General features: G+C 37.4%; 1 protein-coding gene across 3 annotated transcripts; it reads right to left on the reverse strand.

Annotated features, from left to right (window-relative positions):
• Positions 1–878: 878 nt before the first annotated feature.
• Positions 879–21,376, reverse strand: LOC132823677 (zinc finger protein 821-like). Of its 3 annotated transcripts, none has more exons than XM_060837636.1 (7): positions 20,934–21,376; positions 16,902–16,978; positions 16,382–16,435; positions 9,474–9,775; positions 6,673–6,845; positions 3,215–3,381; positions 879–1,757 (listed from the first exon to the last, which is right to left on the reverse strand). In XM_060837636.1, exons 4-7 carry the CDS (start codon positions 9,568–9,570, stop codon positions 1,190–1,192), a joined length of 1,005 nt encoding a protein of 334 aa, XP_060693619.1. In that variant the 5' UTR covers positions 9,571–9,775; positions 16,382–16,435; positions 16,902–16,978; positions 20,934–21,376; the 3' UTR covers positions 879–1,189. The 3 variants fall into 3 exon arrangements, with proteins under 3 accessions (XP_060693619.1, XP_060693618.1, XP_060693620.1); XM_060837635.1 differs by having other exon boundaries at positions 16,902–17,002; XM_060837637.1 differs by lacking the exon at positions 16,902–16,978.
• Between the last annotated feature and the right edge of the window lie 14 nt (positions 21,377–21,390).

Genomic DNA, 21,390 nt, shown 5'->3' on the forward strand with positions numbered 1-21,390 from the left:
AAGGGTTGAATTAGTATTTAATTTTAAACTAAATGTTTCTGTAGCTCTACAAAAACAATTTTACTCCATGAAGTCTAGTACTTGAAAAAAGCAACATTTTAATAGCATTAAATAAACCTAATAACATTTAAATGTTAACTTAGGAAGTGAAATACTATTGAATTGCTTTTAATTGAAATATTTATGTGCTAATGCCTTTATTGAAGTATATTAGCATCTTGATGCTCAAGACATAATTCTTCACATGAAGAAGCATGTTTCACATGCAGGTTCAACAATCTTGCTTGAACCTTGAATTTTTCTCACAAGTGTGTATTCAATTAAAGTATAAGATAGATTAAATTTTATCAGGTTGGTGATTCCAACCACAGTATGTTTTCAATGTTGTTGTCAACATTTATCACATTCAAAGCATAATTGCGTTAGCAGTATTTGGAAGAGTTGGATGAACTCTACCATACTGATTGCCATTAAACCACAACAATTTAATACATCAGACTAATAAAAAATTTTGTTCTTATGCAAGTTTCCCGCTGTGATAATACTTACACTAGCCTTGATGGTAATCAAAAATAATTGCAGTGTATATAGACTTGATGACATCTAAAAGTAAAAGGCATCTCATTCTCAAAAGTCCAAATTTTGATCATATATATGATTAGCTAAATGCACTGTTCAATTATAAGGGAATGTCAAGGTCACTTATCTAAAGCCAAGATGATGTCAGCCAAGATGATGTCTCCCAAGCTTCCCTTAAAACTGAAATCTCATTTGCCTTCTGTGATCTTACTGTGAAATATCCCTGACAAAGTCTGAGTAACAAAGTAGAGGAAGAATTCAACACAAGATTTAGAGAACAATTTTGTTTTGAAAAAGTACAGTAAAATAATTTAATGTAACAGCTAAGAAAATGAGCCACATAATTCCAGTCAACAGAAATACACAAAGAACAGAGATTCACTGGAGATTGAGATCGTTGGTTCTTCAAAAAGTGCGACTTTGTAAGTTTTATACAAGTTACTGCAGATTGTACGACTACACAGCTACAAGAACTTGCTTATTTTGTATCTTCTATTCTGCACCATTACTGTATTTCCAATGCAAATCTATCTCATACTGGGTGGAATGCTGGGATAGATTTTGTTTCAGAGCAAAAATAAAGACAAATTTACTCATTTATATATTAATTTTATAGATTGGGGCAAGCAACATGAAGCTGGAATGAGCTCATTTCTGGTATTGATTTCTGAGAAATATGAACTGATAGACTAGGATTTAACTTCTGCAAACGTCTTTTTATTCTTTTTGCTTCTCTCTCTCTTAGGAGTCTTGCCTGCCGTTTTTCTGGAGTCTCATTTGCCCTTTTCAATCTCATAGCTTCTCTTTCACGTTGTAACCTTCTTGTCCTCTGGTCTTCTGACTCCTGCATTCTCTGAAGACGTTTGGCCTCACGATCTCTCAGCCTCCTCATCTCCCTTTCATCTGCTGATTCATTAGCACGTTTAAGTCTTTTTGCAGTCCGTTCACGCTCTAGTCTTTGCACACGAACATGCAGAGGTTCATTCTGCCTCCGGGCCATCCATTTATGGACGGAGGTCTCTTGAGCCTCAAAGAGATTTCTGTAAGCAACACATGTTTCACAGACGAACAGCATCCCCACAGCTACCATGGAATTCCAGAATGGTCCTGCTTCTTCTGGTACAGAAGTCTTCTCAGTGTTATCACTGATATCAGATTGTCCCGCTGGCAACTTCACACTGTAAATTCAACAGCCCAAGCAAACATCAGGGAGAATGTATGACTTTAATATTTAAACAAGGAAATTCCCTTACTTCTAAAACAATACATCTATGATAATGTTCAGAAATATAACTTTTATTCTTAAAGTACATTAAGTGCACAGAGAAAGTTAAAAGTTAATATCCTGTACAAAATAGATAGAATTCAAGATCAATAATAAAGATGGTGATCTTAAATACTTTTGAACAGTAGAAAAGCAAAATAGTTTACGCTCAATATCTTTCACCGTATAGTTCACTTTTTGCAACAAAATCTAACCCACTGTGATTGTACTGTGTTCCAATGATAATGTGGATGGTAGATGCAGTTATTCTGAAACCCATAAAACTATGTCGCAGCATAATTCATCACCTTCATGATATTGCACAATTAATACTATTTTTACGACTCTTTGCATCTCCATCAGATCAAATTTAAAAGACAGAATTTTTTTTCCTTTAATTTTCCCGTACACTACAAAAGTATTCCATTCACCTACAAGTGCTTTGGGGCAGTTTAACATCACAAAAGGCGGAGAAATAAGTTTCTTTTTCCCTCATGACCTAGCACAACTTTAAAACTTCAAAGTTTTTAAAACCTCCAAAAAATTCAGAAACCTTAAAAAGGAATAGGAATCGTTTTTAGTTCACTGACGGGAACATGGGTGTGACTAGCTAGGGCCAGCGTTCATTGCCCATCCTATCCCCAACAGTTCTGGAGGTGACGGTGGTCAGCTGCCTTCATGATCCCACACACAGTGGGGGCAAACAGACATAATACTACTAGCGAGAGTGTTCTGGGGCCAACATTGTTTATCGGCAGTCATTAACATTGAATGTTATTTGAAGGATACTCACTTGCAAGCACAATATTTAATATCATATGGTGAGTTTAAAAGTAAAATGATTAACAGCAAGGTTATCAGCTTTTGGAATATTTACATCTAACGGTCCATCTACTCCTCAACTAACGTTATTTTATTTGCAGTACTCATGAATAACAAGATGGAGGAGAATTTACTCCTCTCTCTCTGATGAATGATTTTTGAAATTCTTTTCCAAAAACGCACTGACAGCAGGTCCATTAATTTTTTTTTTATATATAAAGGCAGAAGTAGATTAACACGTTAGTTAAGAATTTATGGTCATTGGGATAAGCCAAATAAGGGGTTGTGGCCACAATCAGATGAGTCATGATGGAGCGAGCTCGATGGATTGAAAATCTACTGCTACTCCTAATCTATAGGTTTGTAACAGTCAGTCAGCACAATTAACCTCTTTTAGAAAAATATATAAATATAGCAAATTCTGGTACAACTGCTTGATGCTTTAATTCCCAAAAAACAACAAGCATTCAACTATTATTTCATTGTAAAACCTTGATTATAAGCATTGTTGCTACTTTTTCTTTTACAATACTATCATTGGCTACTGACCTCTGCAAGTGGTCCTTTGCTGCAAGTGACTGCCCACACACTGCACAATGATATGGTTTTCTGCTGGAATGGATCAACATGTGCTTATCCAGAGAGCTTCTACAGCTTAATGTACTCCCACAAGTACTGCAAATGAGCCCTTTAGTATCTCTGATGTCTGCACGGTGCTAGAATGATTAAAATGTGAGTTCATAAGTACAATATTATATCAGCTACTAGCAGTTAAGTTACACATTTTACAGCTTTTAGAACAATTTATATGTTGATTTAAGGAAGTAAAAGTTGAAACAAAATAAGAAAATATTGAAAAAAAAGTCAGTAAAGATTAAAGATAAGACAAATCAAAATCCAGCCCCTTCAACAAACTGGAAAAGATTACAGATGAACATTTTTTTTTAAAAAAAGGAAAGGATAGAAAAAACACTAATTAAATTTTGTATTGGTTAATCTCCAAAGCCAACTCTCACTTCAAGATTAATTTTAACTGAAAATGTGTTCGGGATGCAAAAGTTGATGTCTGTCTTGTAACAGTTAATTTGCACAGTTAATTTTTGGTTCGAGTTATCCTTATTTCTCAAAACATGGCTACTCATCCTGATTAGAAAGAACAAATGAAAACTTTCCTTGCAACTTTCTAATTCTCTTAACTTTAGGAACAATATTACATGTCCACCAATTGAAAATGCCTCACTGGCTTACTACAATTCATCTGGTAACTTTGCAAATGCATTTCTAAACAAACAGTGCTAAATTTCTTACAATTTTACCCAAGCTCAAAATTCAATTTGCTTAACTGTTCGTGTAATCATTTAAAGTAAAATTACATTTATACAGTGCAATTAACAGAGCTAAAACAACCCAACGCTCTAAACAGGAACAATTGTCAAATAGCATTTGACATCAAAACACTTTAAAGAGATAGAGGACAGGGTGATGAAAAGTCTGGTCAAAATAAAAGATTTTAAAAGGATTACCTCTCTCGCATTTAAGACAGCAAGGTTTAGGAAATTCCTGAGCTTAGAATCTAACCAGCTGATGGAGGAGTGATGAGAATGGAAATTCACAAGAGATCAGAACAGGGAGGCGTGCATGGATTTCAGATGTTTCTGGTACTTGAGGTGATTGTAACAGGGAGAGGCCAGGTCATGGAGAGATTTGAAAATAAAGATGAGAATTTTAAACACAAGAGCTGAATATCAAATTCAAACAAAAAGTAGAAAAGTCAAGACATTTCCAGGAGCTAATCAGGACAGTGCCCACAAGGATTATGGAACAGAGCTTGCTGTGAATTAAAGGTGAAGTCACCATAGTTCTACCAGACCACTGGGTTGATCTCTCATTAGAGAGATGACAAATGGTGGTTTAACTTAAGGAACATCATGCTTCAGGTGGAGTGACAGGTTACTGTTGGTGTCACTTCGTATTGCCTGTGCCTTTTTGCCATGAGTTAGAATATGAGTAGAGGTTTGGATATGATCTAGTTAATGAAGGGTGCAAGATGTAAAGGAGCCAACAGTATTTGGGGTTATTGAGTCTACTGAAGGAGTTCTCAAATTGTGGCATACCTATCACTGGGGTTACAGGAGATGTTTCTGGGGAATTACAGAAAGGTTGGTTAATGATAGATCTGACATCTAGAAATAAACAAGTAATTTATTCTGTGAATAAGTTAAAATTTAAAAACTTAAATGCAATGTGTACAAAGAAAGAAAACATTACAAAACTTTTCTACAAGTTTTCCAGGGACATTTGCCCTGCATGATTTGTTTATTCCCAAAGATATGCAATTTGGCAAGAAATAGACTGGACAGTTTGTTCTAGGGGAACAGACTGCTGTGCCATTCTCTCATCAGCAACACCTCAGCCCATTTTATAGGTTCCTATTGTGGGGCAGTTGTTTATCTTTTCCAAACTATTTGAAACCAATCAGGTAATTAGGTACAATGCACCATCCAGAGTATAAGACAATCTTATCCGGCCCTTCACCTGGAGAGATACACTTCTCATCGCTGCTTTCTGAGAACAAAACTCACGAGGACTCTCATGCTCTGGATATGCAGAGAATCAATTACTCCAGGCTACTGTATTCAAATGCCAAAACACCATCAGGCTGACTCCTTCAGGGGGAAAAAAAAAGTGAATGGTCCATCCCCCTGGTGATTCTTTACATCTCAAGGGCAGTCTAATTCATACAGGATCCTGTATCTGATGGGCACAGAAACAGCCAGACAGAGCCTAAGAGGTCAGATGTTATGAAAATGAAACACTTTGCTAAAATTTTCAGTGTAAACAAGAAATTTGAGACTTTGTTTTTAAAAAAGAATTATTTAATACACCAAACTATTAAACCTGTGTTATGTAAACATGTATCTTGGCATTATAATTGTTTCATGAGAAAAGTTGAATAGATTTGTGTGCATCTACAACACAAGAGCTGAATATCAAATTCAAATTAAAAGTTTGCAATCATATAGCATCTTTAACATGAAAGCAAATATTCCTGGGGGGAAAAGTGAGTGTGAGGAGATTAATATGGGATGACCAAAAATGAACTTTGATATTACTTTTAACAGAGACTGGAGGCATTAAAGAGGACATTAGATGATTATTTGAACAGGAAATCTGTGTACAGTTAGAGAGAATAGGCAGGAGGGTGGCGGGAATCAAAGTGTTCAGAGAGCCAGTAAACACACTATGGGCTGAATGGCCTCATGCACAGTAACAATTTGGAAATAAAGTGAGCTTTTGGGAACCTTTGGTTTAAAAATAATAAAGGGACATAGATGAATATTCCAACTGTCTATGTGCATGGACAACTGTGGATATGGGCAACATTACAGACATTGTTGCAAGTATGTTGATAGATGTGATATGGACCCAATCTTGTATGGGTCAAATAGGATGCCAGAGCTGTAAAATAGTTGAGTTCATCCTCAAATTTGGTCAAGAAGAAAGGAATCAATGCTTATTAATTGTTAAATTTTAAAAAAACATAGTGCAGCCATAAATCAATCAGTGGTCCCGGGTTTCTTGTGAATTACACTAAATTAATCTACATCAGACAGCTCAACAATAAAACTAGTTGTATTGCTTTCAGACAAAAATTCCTGCTCTGGATCTTCAATCGGTTAACTTGGATGGAAGCATACAGGAACAGAATTCAGTTAAAAGAGAACAGTTCCTTGTAGCTGACTAAGGTATGGTTTTCAGGTTAAGAATGACTATTTAATCTAGGTATCCAAAAGCTGCCTCTGCCCACAGAACTGTATAAGCAAGAGTCAGTCAGTTATTTCAGAGATAATATTAACACATTTTTATCTGTTGTTATGAAATAAAAACCCAGTGAACAAGTCAAGTCCTGAATGTTTTAAAAATACATACTTTACATCTATTGGTGGTGAAGTAAAATACAGGTCCTAACTTTCCTTTTTAGACTTTGCAGATGACATAGTGTTTACCTGAATGTCTACAGTGTGCGAAAAATTGCTGCTCATCTGTTGTTCCTTCATTTTATTTCCAGTTTCATTTTTATTTTTGGTTGTCACCAACCTACTAGTGGGTAAAAGATGAACTTCTGATTCTTTGCAGAGCAAATCATCTTCTGAATATTGGGTTGATCTACTACAATTACCTTAAGAAGAAAAAAAGCAAAGAAATCAGAAACTGGTATGCATCTGTGGCAATATTAAGATACTGGAAAATATTCTAATTTTTAATATTGTTTTGAAAATATCAATCCAACAGAAGAATGAAAAATGGAAGCTTAGGCGAAGTTTCTTGCCTTTCCTCTGAAGGTACACAATTTCCAGTAGTGTCTCTAGAGTTGTCATTTGGAATCTGAACTCGCTGTTCTTTGAGAGATGCTAGAGACAGTGTACACACCCTTGAGCAGAGATATTAGTCAAGAACAAACATAAGAAAATCATTTACTTTCCTCCCTCACTCCACAGTACTGGAACCAATTCTAATACCTCAACTATTACCATTGAGTAACTTTCACCGAATTAGGAATCAAATCAATTCTAGGCCCTGTAGTTTACATGACTTGGTTTCATATCGTGAGACATTTCACCAAATTGGTTATTGTGAAGTGTTATCATGATTCAAATTTTGTGATTATTGAACAAACACATTCTATATACCCCACCTCTCACTGGTTCTCTGAAATCAACAAGCTAGCCTCTTCCAGCACCTCCGATGATATGCTATACTACCCCCAAATGCCTCCTGGATCTATCCATCCTCCACAACTGATAACAAACCTGGACTTTATTCGATGGATGTTAACAATCGGAACAATTCTAACGACACACAAAATACCCAATGTAGATTCAGATAAGTGTAGCTAACAAAGGAGAAATAAACTTTCATTTATGGACTGCTATTTGTACCCTCAGGACTTCCCAAAATGCTTCAGTCAATTAAATTTTTTTTTAAAAAGTGTAATCACGGTTTATATCAAAAATAGTCAATTTGTGCTTAGATGGTCCCTTGAAGTGTGAAGAAAGAACACAAACCATGGCAAGTGAATGCTACCAAATAGCTGTTATTTTACTGTGTGCCCTCAGTAATGCATTGCATTTGTTGCAGCTATTTCAAGGATCGGTGCCGGGTCCACTGCTTTTCATCATTTATATAAGTGATTTGGATGTGAATATAGAAGGTATGGTTAGTATGTTTGCAAATGACACCAAAATTGATAGTGTAGTGGACAATGAAGAACACTATCTCAGAGTACAACAGGACCTTGATTAGATGGGCCAATGGGCCGAGCAGCGGCAGATGGAGTTTAATTTAGATAAATGTGAGGTTTTGCATTTTGGAAAGGCAAACCAGGGCTGGACTTATACAGTTAATGGCAGGGTTCTCCTGGGGAGTGTTTCCAAACAAAGAGACCTCAGGGCGCAGGTGCATAGCTCCTTAAAAGTGGGGTCACAGGCACACAAGGTGATGAATGTATGTGGTACGCTTGTCTTTGTTGATTAGTGCATTGATAATAGGAGTTGGGATGTCATGTTGCAGCTGTAGAGGACATAGTGTTCAATTCTGGTCTCCCTGCTATAGTAAAAATGTTGTTAAACTTGAAAGAGTTCAGAAAAGATTAGAGGGTTTGAGCAACAGGGTGAGGCTGAATAGACTGGTGCTTTTTATCCCCCTGGATCGAGGGGTGACCTTAAAGGGGTTTATAATATCATGAGGGGCATGGAAAGGATGAGCAGCCAAGCTCTTTTCTCCCAGGTCAAGGGAGTCCAAAGCAAGAGGGCATAGATTTAAAGGGAGAGGGGAAAATTTAAAAGAGATCAGAGGGGCACTTTTTTTTACAAACAGAGGCTGGTCCATATATGGAATGAACTGCCAAAGGCAGTGGGGGAGACTGGTACAATATCATTTAAAAGGCATCTAGATAGGTATATAAGAAAGGGTTGAGGGGGATATGGGCCACATATTGGCAAATGGGACTAGGTCAGATTGTGATGTCGGGTCAGTGCAGATGGATTAGACCAAAGGGTTTGTTTCCATGCTGGTAAAGTTACAAAATACATTTGCTACATGGGTCAATGGCGCAATGGATAACGCATCTGACTACGGATCAGAAGATTGTAGGTTCGACTCCTGTCTGACTCGTTTAAAGTTACAAAAATAAATTGTTCCATGCTGTCTGACAATGACTGCCTAGGCAATGACAGCCAACAAACCAAATCTTCCACTTTGAAAAATCTACACTCAAACAAAATCCAAATTACTTCAATCCCTAAATTCATTCACGCAAATAATACCAAACTGTCCTAAATGGAACAACATACAGGCAGACTGTAATCAATGTAGTGTGCTTAATAACAAAACAAACATGGTTCAAAGCTTTTCAATTAAACAAAAATAGTGGGCAAAAGACAACTTTTGAAGAGGAATTTACAAGAATTTCTCATCTTCAAATTGGCCTAGTTTTTATTCTCTCTCATTGCATCACATTTTCAGATATCATGAAAAGTTCATTCAGTATGTTACTATGTTCCTACACGAAATTGTGTGCAATAGGTTGGGAGGAACTCAGAGCTGGAAGGAAAAAAATATACTTGGATATATGGTTGTGTGTGAAGGTCTATATATTGAAAATATTTATTTAAGTTTACTAAATACAGATGGAAAGGCATCAAAATGTCAAATTAGTCAATATTTTCAAAATACTTTTATATAGATACCTGTGGTATCTATTTACTCCGAAGCCCTATATATATTTCCTCCATTTTAATAAACTTACCACTTATGTTAACCAAGTTCTTCAGTTGGTTTCCATGGTTACTATTGGACTCTGACATGTCACCTTCAGCTTTATCTGTGTGCACACTCTCCTCCATCCCTAGAATGCTGTGCTGTACATATAGTAATTCTCAATTTATATCTTCTGAAAAATTGAAAATGTCCACTGTTGCATTTTGATGGCGTATGCTAAACAGCAGTGTTAAATTATTAAACAATATTCATCTTGAGTATAAGAGTTCAAAACTCCAAATGAAAGGATCACAAAATGGCTGCTTTGTATCTTCATTTTTGCAGCATCACCTTTGGTGGAAAACAGAAAAAGAATCTATGGTTAAATACTTTATGTTTTTTCTGACAAATGAAGTAACAATACCTTAAGTCACACTTGAATAAAAAAATTCCAGTTGCAAAATTATTGACAGAAAATGATCAGCTATGAAAAATGCTAACAGAAAAAAAAACTTCATTTGAACCATATTCAAAATTAATGTACCAATACGTACTGTAGATCTTTGGTGACCAATATTCAGAACTGTCAAAAACCAGAAAAATGTTAGATGTAAGATTTTAGTGATGGACTGGACATTTGAGGCATTAATTTAGTTAATAAGATGTATCACTCCCTGTAAAGAAACTAAGATGGAACTAAGCTGACCATCTTCAGTAAGATGCTTATTCCTTAACCCACCAAATCAGTTTGTTTTCGTATCAGCTAATCTAAAGACTGGGGTAGGTGGTGGTTCAATGCCCAGAAAATGCACAACTAAAGATATTTTTATATCAGAAGGGGTGTGATACTTCTGCTGTTGATGCCACTCTCCAATACAGACAAATCTAACTTGATGACATTGACATGAGAGCAACATTTTTCTGGGTCCTGAGAGCTGCTGGCAGATAATGCAACTTTTCTACATAAATGCTAAACCTGCAGTTGATTCTACTGCAAGCATTACAAGGACCAATTATTGTTCCGCTGTTTACAGTCATGAAACCTGGATGTGTGGAAAAGCACAGCAGGTCTATACTTTTAAGTCTAATTATTGGTTATTATTCACTGCATCATGCACAAAGTAGTCATAGACTCAGATGTTCATGGCAGAGGCGGCGGCCATTTGACCCATGATGTCAATGTCAGTCAACAAAAGTTTGACAACACTAACCAACTTAGCTCTCATGTTAAAACTGTCCCCTCTAAATGAAAATAAAAGTGCCTTACTAAGAACCTTTTTTATGCCTCTCAATCCAGTCTCCATTAGCTCAGGAAAATGTCCTGATTAATCTCCTTTGCACTGTCTCTAGTTAAATCATGTTGATCTTATAACGTGACCAGACCTGCACACAACACTCCCGTTATGGTCTAAATAAACATTTTACACAGATCCAGCTTAATCTCCTTTCGCTTATTTAAGTCTCAGCTAATAAAGGCATATATCCCATATGACTTCTTAATTATTTTATCTACCTGCCCTATTATCTTCAGTGATCTGAGAATGTATACACAAATACTCCTTGGATTTTTAAACTTTTCCAGGTTCTTACATTCACAGTATAATGCCTTGCCTCGTTAGCCCTCCATAAGTGCACGCACACACATTTTCCAGGCTGAATTCCATTTGTCTCCACTCTACCTACCTGACATCCTCTTCAATATTTACCATCTGCGAAGTTTGTCTTCATACCCCCTACATTTAAGTCAAAATCATTAACGTACATCACAAATAGCAAAAGCCCAGCACTAAAGCTGTGGAATCCCACTGGAATCAGACTTCTCATCAAAAAATATCCTTCTGCCATCACCCTCTACTTCTTGCCCTCAGCCAATTTTGGATTCAATATATCACTTTGCCTTGGATTCCATGGGATCTTACTTTCTTAACCAGTCTACCAAGAGGGACTTTATCCAAAGTCTTGCTGAAATCCATAAAGTTAGCGTCAAATGAATTACCCTCATTAAGACTAATTTAGGATGTGTGATTGGTATAGTTGAGATGGACTGAAGGGCCTGTTTCCATGCTGTACAGCTCTATGAATAGCCTTACTTCCACTCCTATGTCTTATGACTCTATAACTCTTCTGATTAACTCCTCAAAAAGTTCAATAGCATTACACAGCTGATGGCAGATCCTCAACACTACATTAGCACTGTATCTCACATACAAATTAAAAGTGATTCCTAAAGTAGACTGATAACATATGTACAACATTAAATCAAAAGTAAAAAGCTGTAACCAGTTACACTACAAGTGGAGAGGAAATATAAAACTAGAGTTCTTTCATGGAATTTCTCCTTTTAGAGATATTGACTTCAAAACAAAAATTTCCAGAGATACAGACACTTACTTAAATTATGGAAATGTTAATATTTGTTTCAAAATTGATTATAATTACACTTTAATGGAAACCAAAGAACCAGCATTTCTTGCTGCAGTGTACAGAATTGCATATCAGTACAGAATTTTCTTTAAACCATTCCCATCTGCATCCCATATCCAAGAAAGATGTGTCCTTGTCCTCTGATCTTGGAGATGTCATCAATCTGTCTCAATGTTGCTGTTTGTATCTATTTCACAGCACAGCTGAAGAATCATGCCAGAGGAGAAATGTTTTGGTTCATCATTAAAAAGCATGATTAAACAAGCTTTGTAGTAGTGAGGCCTATCTCTATACATTGCATTCACTTTATGACACAATATTTATCAATTATAATAATCACTGGAAATTTCAATATACAGGCGCACTGTGAAAAATCAGATCAGTAGTGGATCTCAAGAAATGGAATTCATGGAATGTCGACAAAATAGTTTTCAGAGCAGCTTGTGGTACAGCCTACTAGGGAATGGGCAATGCTGGATTTAATGATGTGTAATGAAGCAGATTTGATGAGAGCTGAAAGTGAAGGAAACCCTTAGTGGGCAGTAACGTTAATATGATAGAATTCACGCTGTAGTCTGAGAGGGAGAAGACTGAATCAAACAAGTGTTACAATTGAGTAAAGGTAGCTACAAAGACATGAGGGAGGAGCTGGCCAGAGCTGATTGAAAAGATGGTTTGCAGCAATGACAGGAGTTCCAGGGGTAATTCGAATGCACAGCTAAAAACCATTCGAAGGAAGAAGGGCATTAAAGGTGAGGACACGTCAACCAAGGCTCATCCTCACCTTAAAGAAGTCAGGGACAGCATAAAAGCAAAACAGAGACATTCAACATGAAGTTTAGTGGGAAGGTACTGGATTGGGAAGCCTTTAAATAACCAGAAGATAAGTAAAAAACAATTCCGGGATTGGGGGGGTGGTGGTGGGGGTGGTGGGGGAGAGTGGAAGCAGGAGAAGATGAAAGCTAGGTACGAACACAAAAGATTGAAACACCAGCAACACACCAGAATAACAAGAGTGTCCAGGGTAGGGTGGTGGTGGTGGTGAGTGTAGCATTCATTGCTAAGGAGAAGGTGGTGGGAAAGCTGAAAAAATCTGAAGGCGGATAAGTCACCTGGACCTGTGACTGGGATTGTCTACATCCCAGACTCCTAACAAGATAGCTGAGGACATTAGAGGTATTAGTGGTGATCTTTCAGGTATCACAGAGTTCCAGAGGACTGGAAAGTGGTCAAAGTAACGGTCCTGATTAAGACGGGAGTGAGTCAGAGGACAGAAATCATTGGTAAGATTTTAGATATAATTAATAATTATGAGATTGCAGAGTGTTTAGAGGTGCATGGCTAAATCTTGACCGAAACTATTCATATTATACATTAATGATCGGAACAAAGGAACTTGTTGCTAAGTTTGCAGAGGACCCAAAGTGGAGAGACAGGTAGTGTTGGGGAAGCAGGGAGGGGACAGAAAGACTTGCACATGCTGCACAAGGTGGGCAAAGAACTGGCAGATGAAATATAATGTGGCAAACTGTGAGGTTTTGAGCTTTGGTAGGAAGAATAGAGACATACCATTTTCTAAATAGGGAAAGACTTCGGAAATCTGATGTGCAAAGGAACTTAGAAGCCCTAGTTCAGGATTCATTTAAGGATAACATGCAGGTTCAGTTTGTGGTTGGCAGTGCAAATTAGTGTTGGCATTCATTTCAAGATGGCTAGATTACAAGAGCAGAGATGGACTGCTCAGACTGTATAAGATTCTGGTCAGACCGCAATTGGTATTGTGACAGCAGTTTTGGGCACCATATCTAAAGAAAGATGTGCTGGTGTTGGTGGGGTTCCAGAGGAGGTTCACAAGAATAATTTCAGGAATGAAAGGTTTGTCATATGAGAACTGGTTGAGGACTTGGGGACTGTACTCAACAGAGTTTAGAAGAATGAGGTGGAGATCTGATTGAAACTTACACGATATTATGAGGCCTGCATAGACTGGATGTGGATAAGACGTTTTCACTTGGAGGAGAGACTAGGATCCAGAAGCACAGTCTCAAAGCGAAGAGATAACTCTTCTGAATGGAGATGAGAAAGCATTTCTTCAGCCAGAGAGTGGTGACACTATGGAACTCAGGGACTGCACAGCCCTCCGTGTGGCAAAGTCATTTAGTGAATTAAGACAGAGAAAGATAGGTTCTTGATTAGTAGAAGGATCAAGGGTTACGAGGAGAAAGCAGGAGAATGTGGTTGAGAAACATGTCAGCCATGGCCAAATGGCAGAGCAGACTTGATGGGCTGAATGGCCTACTGTCTTATCCATGTCATAGAGTCATAGAGATGTACAGCATGGAAACAGACCCTTCGATTCAACCCATCCATGCTGACCAGATATCCCAACCCAATCCTGTCCCACCTGCCAGCACCCAGCCCATATGCCTCCAAACCCTTCCTATTCATATACCCATCCAAGTGCCTTTTAAATGGTGCAATTGCAACAGCCTCCACCACTTCTTCTGGCAGCTCATTCCATACACGTACCAACCGCTGAGAAAAAGTTGCCCCTTAGGTCTCTTTTATATCTTTCCCCTCTCACCCTAAACCTATGCACCCTCTAGTTCTGGACTCCCCGACCTCAGGGAAAAGACTTTGCCTATTTACCCTATCCATGCCCCTCAATTTTGTAAACCTCCATAAGGTCACCCCTCAGCCTTCGAAGCTCCAGGGAAAAAAAGCTACAGCCTGTTCAGCCTCTCCCTATAGCTCTTGTAAATCTTTTCAGAACATCTTTCCAATAGGAAGGAGACCAGAATTGCACGCAATATTCCAACAATGGCCTAACCAATGTCCTGTTCAGCCGCAACATGACCTCCCAACTCTTGTACTCAGTACTCTTACCAATAAAAGAAAGCATACCAAATGCCTTCTTCACTATCCTATCTACCTGCAACTTCAATGAGCTATGAACCTGCACTCCAAGGTCTCTTTGTTCAGCAACACTCCCTCAGACTCTACCATTAAGTGTACAAGTCCTGCCAAGATTTGATTTCCCAAAATGCAGCACCTTGCATTGCTTAAAAATAAATTCCTCAATTTTGTTTCCAGTACATTTGCATCCTCTTCTTTTCCCTTTGTGCAGTGCCATTACTGTTTAACCAAATCTTTTCACAATCAGTTTCTACCTTCATCACTCCTTTCCTTCTCATAAATTTGAAAATGTTGAAGTGAAAATCAATTTCAAAACAGAAATTGTGTGCACACTGAAGGGAATACAGGGTTTACAGTAGTGGAATGAGACTAACTAGATTGTTGTACAAGAGCCAGCATGGACTCAGTGGGTGGAATGGCCTCTGTCATAAACCAGCTCAAATAGGAAATAAACCTTTAGTATCATCTTTTAGGTGAGGCCAGTTCACACTAAAACCTGTTAACCTAGGTTATATTATTTAGTTATTACCAAATTCCTACCACTCGGAAACAAAACTTCACTGATGTTGTGCAATCAATAGGACAAAAAATTTGTCAAGTTTATGAATTGCTATCATTAATAACAAGTAGGAAAATATGGGTACCTCATTATAATTTTAAATATTACACTTCATAATATACTTCATCCTGAGTTTTCCAGTTTATTACTAGGTTGTACACCGTCCTTGTTATTATGACTATTGCAGCCGAGTTCTCACTTCACCTCCACCTCAAAACTGCAGGTGTTCCACAAAATGCAATTCAAAGTAAACCTATAATGAGGATCTGCTGACTAAATTAGTTTGCCTGATATTTGCTTTGATTGTAGGGATGACATCTCTACAAACACTATTTTAGACATAAATGAACTCAATCAAATATGCTGACATTTCTGAAACAAAAACTACTTACAGGAATTCATGGGTCTCCAAACCTTTAGGTTTTTAAAAAAAAAATAAACTGCAAAAACTCCAACAAAATTACAATTAATTAAACTTGTCTAACCTAACTTTTGTCTGCTTTATTGAGTATATGTACCTTCTGTTTTTGTCATCTTCCACCTGCCTCTGTCACTTCTTATTTATTTGGTCATTGGTCAATAAGACTTTAATATTTCCATTTGCAAAGATGAATGCAGCACAAAGTTACTTTTTGATTCAGTTTTTAAAATACAACCATGTAATGCAACAGCGTTGTATACAAAGACGTGGAAATTCTGAATTTAGAGCACATTAAAGCTATGCGAACATTTCAAATATGACTGTCCCTGTGCTCCATACATTTGTAAAAATACTCAAATATGAGTGCAGTATATTTTACTTTTCTTTTAAAATCAGGAATGTTATTCTCAACATTTATCGGCTGCTGAGAACTCTTATTGAAGCGTTTATTGAAGGCTAGAAAATACAAGTTGACTCAAGTAGCATCTCGCACCGTCAATTTGTCCCACCTTAACTCATTGTTTTGGGTGCATTATCCCCTTTAACTTTATAGCTTTACACTATTTAACACCTAGGCCATGACCCTGCCACCTGCCTCTTGCAGTTCGCTATCTGCACGGCACTACTGACTACTTACGTCTCCCCTCGACCTGCGACATCATGCCTTCTCCCGATTTGGCTGCACCTCCGGCTAAGGTCAAAGAAGAGACAAGTTTTACTTCCGAGCCACGCTGCGACCGTCATCACCTCGAGAACGTACTCACAGTGGACACGATAAAAGGCGACATCACCCTCCCGGGGCAAGATGGCGCTGCCACGTGACCGGTCTCCTGGTGACGCACGCGCTAGGCAACGCGCCATAGCAACCGCCCTGCATCCAGGCCTCACTATCCTACCCCTTTCCAAAAGGACGCACCGCCATCATCTCCATCACCATCAACCCCACCTCCCTTCAACGACAGGGCATGCTATTGCACCCTTCCTCCTCCCACAAGACATATCTTCCCCACCTGGACAGGAGACACCATTCCCCCTTCCACCTGGACAGAACAACCACTATCATCCTCTTCACCTCCTCCTCCTTATCCCCACCACAGGAAATACTACACTTTAAGAAATTAATGAAGAAGAATCAAATTTCATGCAAGATACTTAACCTGTCTGTGTCCACATTCTTGTCAATGAGTTTCTCCAGCACTTTTTTTTTATTTTCAAACATCTCTGCTTGTTCAGTCTTCACATAGAAAGACACAAATAACTTCATGGTAATAACGGTAGGGAAGTAATGAAGGAAATTAGTATTAGTTAGAAGAAATGACTGGATGAATTAACAGGACTAAAGACAGATAAATCCCCAAGACCTGATAATCCACATTTCAAGGTGGTAAAAGAAGTGTCCATGGAAGATGCATATATTGATTGTCATCTACCAAAATTCTGGAGATTCTGGAACAGTTCCAGTAGACTGGAACATGGCAAATAGAGAATTATGGAATATTTAATATAAAATCAATAACATATGAAAGATGCAATAGCAGGATGCTTCAAAAATAATCACAGATTTAGACCATATCAACATAGATTTATGAGAGGGAGCTCACATTTGACAAATGTACTTGAGCTTATTTGAGGACATAACTAATAATATTGATAAGGAAGAATGAGTGGATGTGATGTTTGGGGATTTTCAGAAAGCTCTTGATAAATTCCAAAATAAGCCAGTGTGTAAAATCAATGACATGAGAATGGTGGTATATACTGGCACGGATTGAATATTGGTTAGCAGAGGTAGAATAGGTATAAGTGAATATTTTTGGGACTCGAAGGTGGTGACAAATGAGATCAATGCTTAGGCACTAGCTATTTACAATATATATGAATGATTTGAATGAAGGAATTAAATGTATTAATGCCAAGTTTCCTGAAAATGCAAAATTATGAGATGTAAGAGTAGTAAAGAGAAAATAAAGACGCTTCAAGGTAAATACATGGTAGATGCAATTCAACATGGATAAGTGTAAAGTTATCAATTTCAATGTGCAAAACAATAGCAGAATATTATTTAAACAATTATTAATTGGAAAATACAGGTGAATAAACTATCCTGTATGTCCTTGTAAATCAGTAACTGCAAGCAGCATGTAATTAGGAGCAAGGGAAATTGTATGCTGGCCTTCATTGCAAAGGGATTGGATATAGGATGAAAGATGTCTAGCTGCTGCTGGTATAGGGCCTTGCTGAGTTCATACTTGGACAATTGTACACAGTTTTGTTCTCCTTACCTAAGAAAACATACACTGTACCTGCCATAGAGGGACTTTAATGAAAGTTCACCACTTTCTCAGATGAGAAGCTCACCATTAAATTCCCAGTAAGGATGTATTTTTGTCAGTAGATTTATTTCATCACCAATATACACCACAAAAAAAAACACATAGGAATAAGGGAGTTGACTGGTTTGAAAGGCATATATTGAAAACAAATTTAAGATCATCAGTTGGGTTTGCAATGTGATTACATATTCTAAAATCTGTGCACATTAATATACAGAACCTTGTTTTATTTGGGAAAAGGAATTTATGCATAGATTGCACATTTTCATGGCAAACGTGGTCGGGGCTGACCATCTCTACTGCATCTCAATACCAATGACCCATCTTCTTCTCATGCTGTATAAATTGATGTTCCTCTTTCAAGTATGGTTTGTCCCAAAGAGTGCAAGATGAAAAGTCTCGTCTTTGCCTTTCCTTTTAGCAATGTTCAAACTGACTGTGATTTTAAAGTCACACAACACCAGGTTATAGTCCTACGGGTTTATTTGAAATCACAAGCTTTTGGAATGCTGCTCCTTCACCAGGTGACTCCACTTGATGTAGGAATTGTACTCTGAAAACTTGTGATTTCAAATAAACCTGCTGGACTATAACCTGGTGTTGTATGACTTCGACCTAGTCCGCTCCAAACCAACAGTGGCACTTCCACATCATGTGATTTTAAAGACACATCAGTTAAGTACAAATCCATCTTGCAGTTTTCCTTTATATCATTAGAAATCTGAATTAATTTATTTCACTTGTTTACTGTTAGATTCCCTGACTGTGAGCTAAGCTGTAGGTAAGTTGGTAATAAACTCCTTCTGAGTCAGATGATTGTGGATTTAATTCCCACTCTAGTGTTCCAATGGATTTTGCAAGGGAGATGCACTGTGAGAACAACTGTCTTTGAAATAAAATATTAAATCATGGCCCTGTTTGACCTCTCAAGGGATGTAAATTATCTCATTTCACTATTTTCAAAGAAGCCTGAGAAGTTATGCTCATCGGTCTGGCCAATATTTATCCTTGTGAGCACCAAAAAACAACTTGCTGATTAGCTCATTATGACTTGTGGGTGATTGTTGTGCAAAGATTGGCAACTGTGTTTCCTATAATAGAAGTGACTACAATTCAAAAACATGCCATTTGCTGTAAAGCCCTTTGGGATGGAGTCACGAAAAGCACTCAAATAAATGCAAGTTTTGTTTGCACAGTTAAATATTGAAATTTACAGTATGAGTTCACAAAATGTCATATTTTAGCTTATACAGGTAAATCTCCCATGAATGGCCAGTGTAAAGTCAGGGTAAATTGAATTTCCAGGAGTAAATTCTGGTCTTGCAACATTTAAAAGGCATTTGGATGGGTATATGAATAGGAAGGGTTTGAAGGGATATGGGCTAGGTGCTGGCAGGTGGGACTAGATTGGGTCGGCATGGACGAGTTGGACGGAAGGGTCTGTTTCTGTGCTGTACATCTCTATGACTCTAGTAATGTAGATTTGAAGTATGCACAGAACTGGAGTTTGAAGTTCCATGTAGTGGTAGATATCTGATACTGCAAATCTGATACTGCAAAGATGCTTATTAAAAGATGGTTATAGAGTTATATAACCCAGGAATATGACAGCAAGACTATGCCCAAAGAAAGAGTGCAGTATATACAAAATATTGAATATATAATCTCCCAGAGAGGCAAAATTCTGCTCTCGCACTAAAGAACGTTCTACCACATTGCCTGTCAGAGTGCACTCTGTACATCCCAGTTAGTATGATGCTAACTACATGCATTTATACAATATGTACATATTGTATTTATATACATACTTTAATATAATAAATCATCCAGAGATATTTCACAGGAGAATTTTCAAACAATGTTGACACAGAGCCACAAAAGAAGCAGGTAACCAAAAAGTTTAGTCAAAGTGAACCAAACAGCATCATAAAAGGAAGTAGTTTAGGGAAGAAATTCCAGTATGTCTCAACTTTGTAATCACAGCATAACTGTAGCTCATAAGACAATTTATATACGGTGTGCATGTATTGAACTAATTCAATATTTATGTGAACAATGAGAATGAGTGACATTTTCATTCATCTCATCAACTTTTTCACTTTGTATTCAGGATGGTAGCATTCTACTGTATATTGTATAACAGTCCATAATTTGGAGTCTTCACAAAATATGAAAAGTAGTCAATCTTGAACCATTACATAAGAATCCTGTGAAATCCCTACACTGGGTTGTCTTGCTAATAAAACTAAATGCAAATTTCTTTCATTTAATTGTAATATTTTTAATCCTGCTTTTAATACACCCTGGTTAAAGCTCAGAAATTACTTTACAGAGAATTGTGGTTAGGGCCTTCCATGTAAAAACGTAAACTCCAGAAAACTAGCAAAGTGTTCAAATCAGCAGGCTGCTGTATGAGAACTAAGATATAAATCATTACCAGAGCTATGAGTCCCAGAATCTTTAGTAAGCCTACCAATGAAAGCACCTTTTTTTATTTTAAAGCTATACTTTATTCATAAGAAATATTTATATATCCATAGTAACTAAAGCAGTTCGATTCCGTACAGCAGCAATATGAAGAAGCAAACAAACATTGGAGTTTGACTCTATCCAACAAACAAACCAAATGCATTTCTTATTTGTACAAGTTCATATTTACATATATTTTAGACACAGGGATCCCCATTGCACTTATATAAGTTTTATTTGCTCAAGTAAAGTTCCAGGCTCAATGAGTTGAAAGGTCATATTTTCTACTGTAACTTTGTGACCCTTTGCCTGTTTCATTTCATCTTACTTTAAACAAGTTATATCTCGTAATCATTAAACAATTGAGGTGTTCAAGAAGATTCCTACCTATCCGTTTTTGGTTGTTCACAGCTTATGCACAATGATGCTCGTTTTAATAAAAAGTCACTGCCAGAATAACGTTATCCATGCAGCGAGAATTAGCAGCCAAATGCAAATTGGGTGACTGTTTTGTAGAATGTCTCCACTCAGTCCACAAACATGACTCCAGCCTTCCAGTTTCTGGAAATTTCAATACCCTATTTTACTCCCAAACTCATATTTCCGTCCTAGGCCTGGGGCAGAAACTTAATCTAATTGCAGGAATCACACCTTATTTTCCAAGTAGACAATCATCGAGTAAACATCTAGTTCAACAACTTCATTCCATGGATTCTGGACCCCGTTTTGATTTTTGCACACACCCCAGCGCCTACTGTATTTTGTTTTCATGCTTTAGCTTTCAGTAATTATTCCACTCAGTGTCGACGAATGAACTGTTGCTGCTGGCAACTATTGCTTTTTA

Source organism: Hemiscyllium ocellatum, chromosome 17 (assembly GCF_020745735.1).
Source record: "Hemiscyllium ocellatum isolate sHemOce1 chromosome 17, sHemOce1.pat.X.cur, whole genome shotgun sequence".
In the NCBI taxonomy this organism is placed as follows: domain Eukaryota; kingdom Metazoa; phylum Chordata; class Chondrichthyes; order Orectolobiformes; family Hemiscylliidae; genus Hemiscyllium; species Hemiscyllium ocellatum.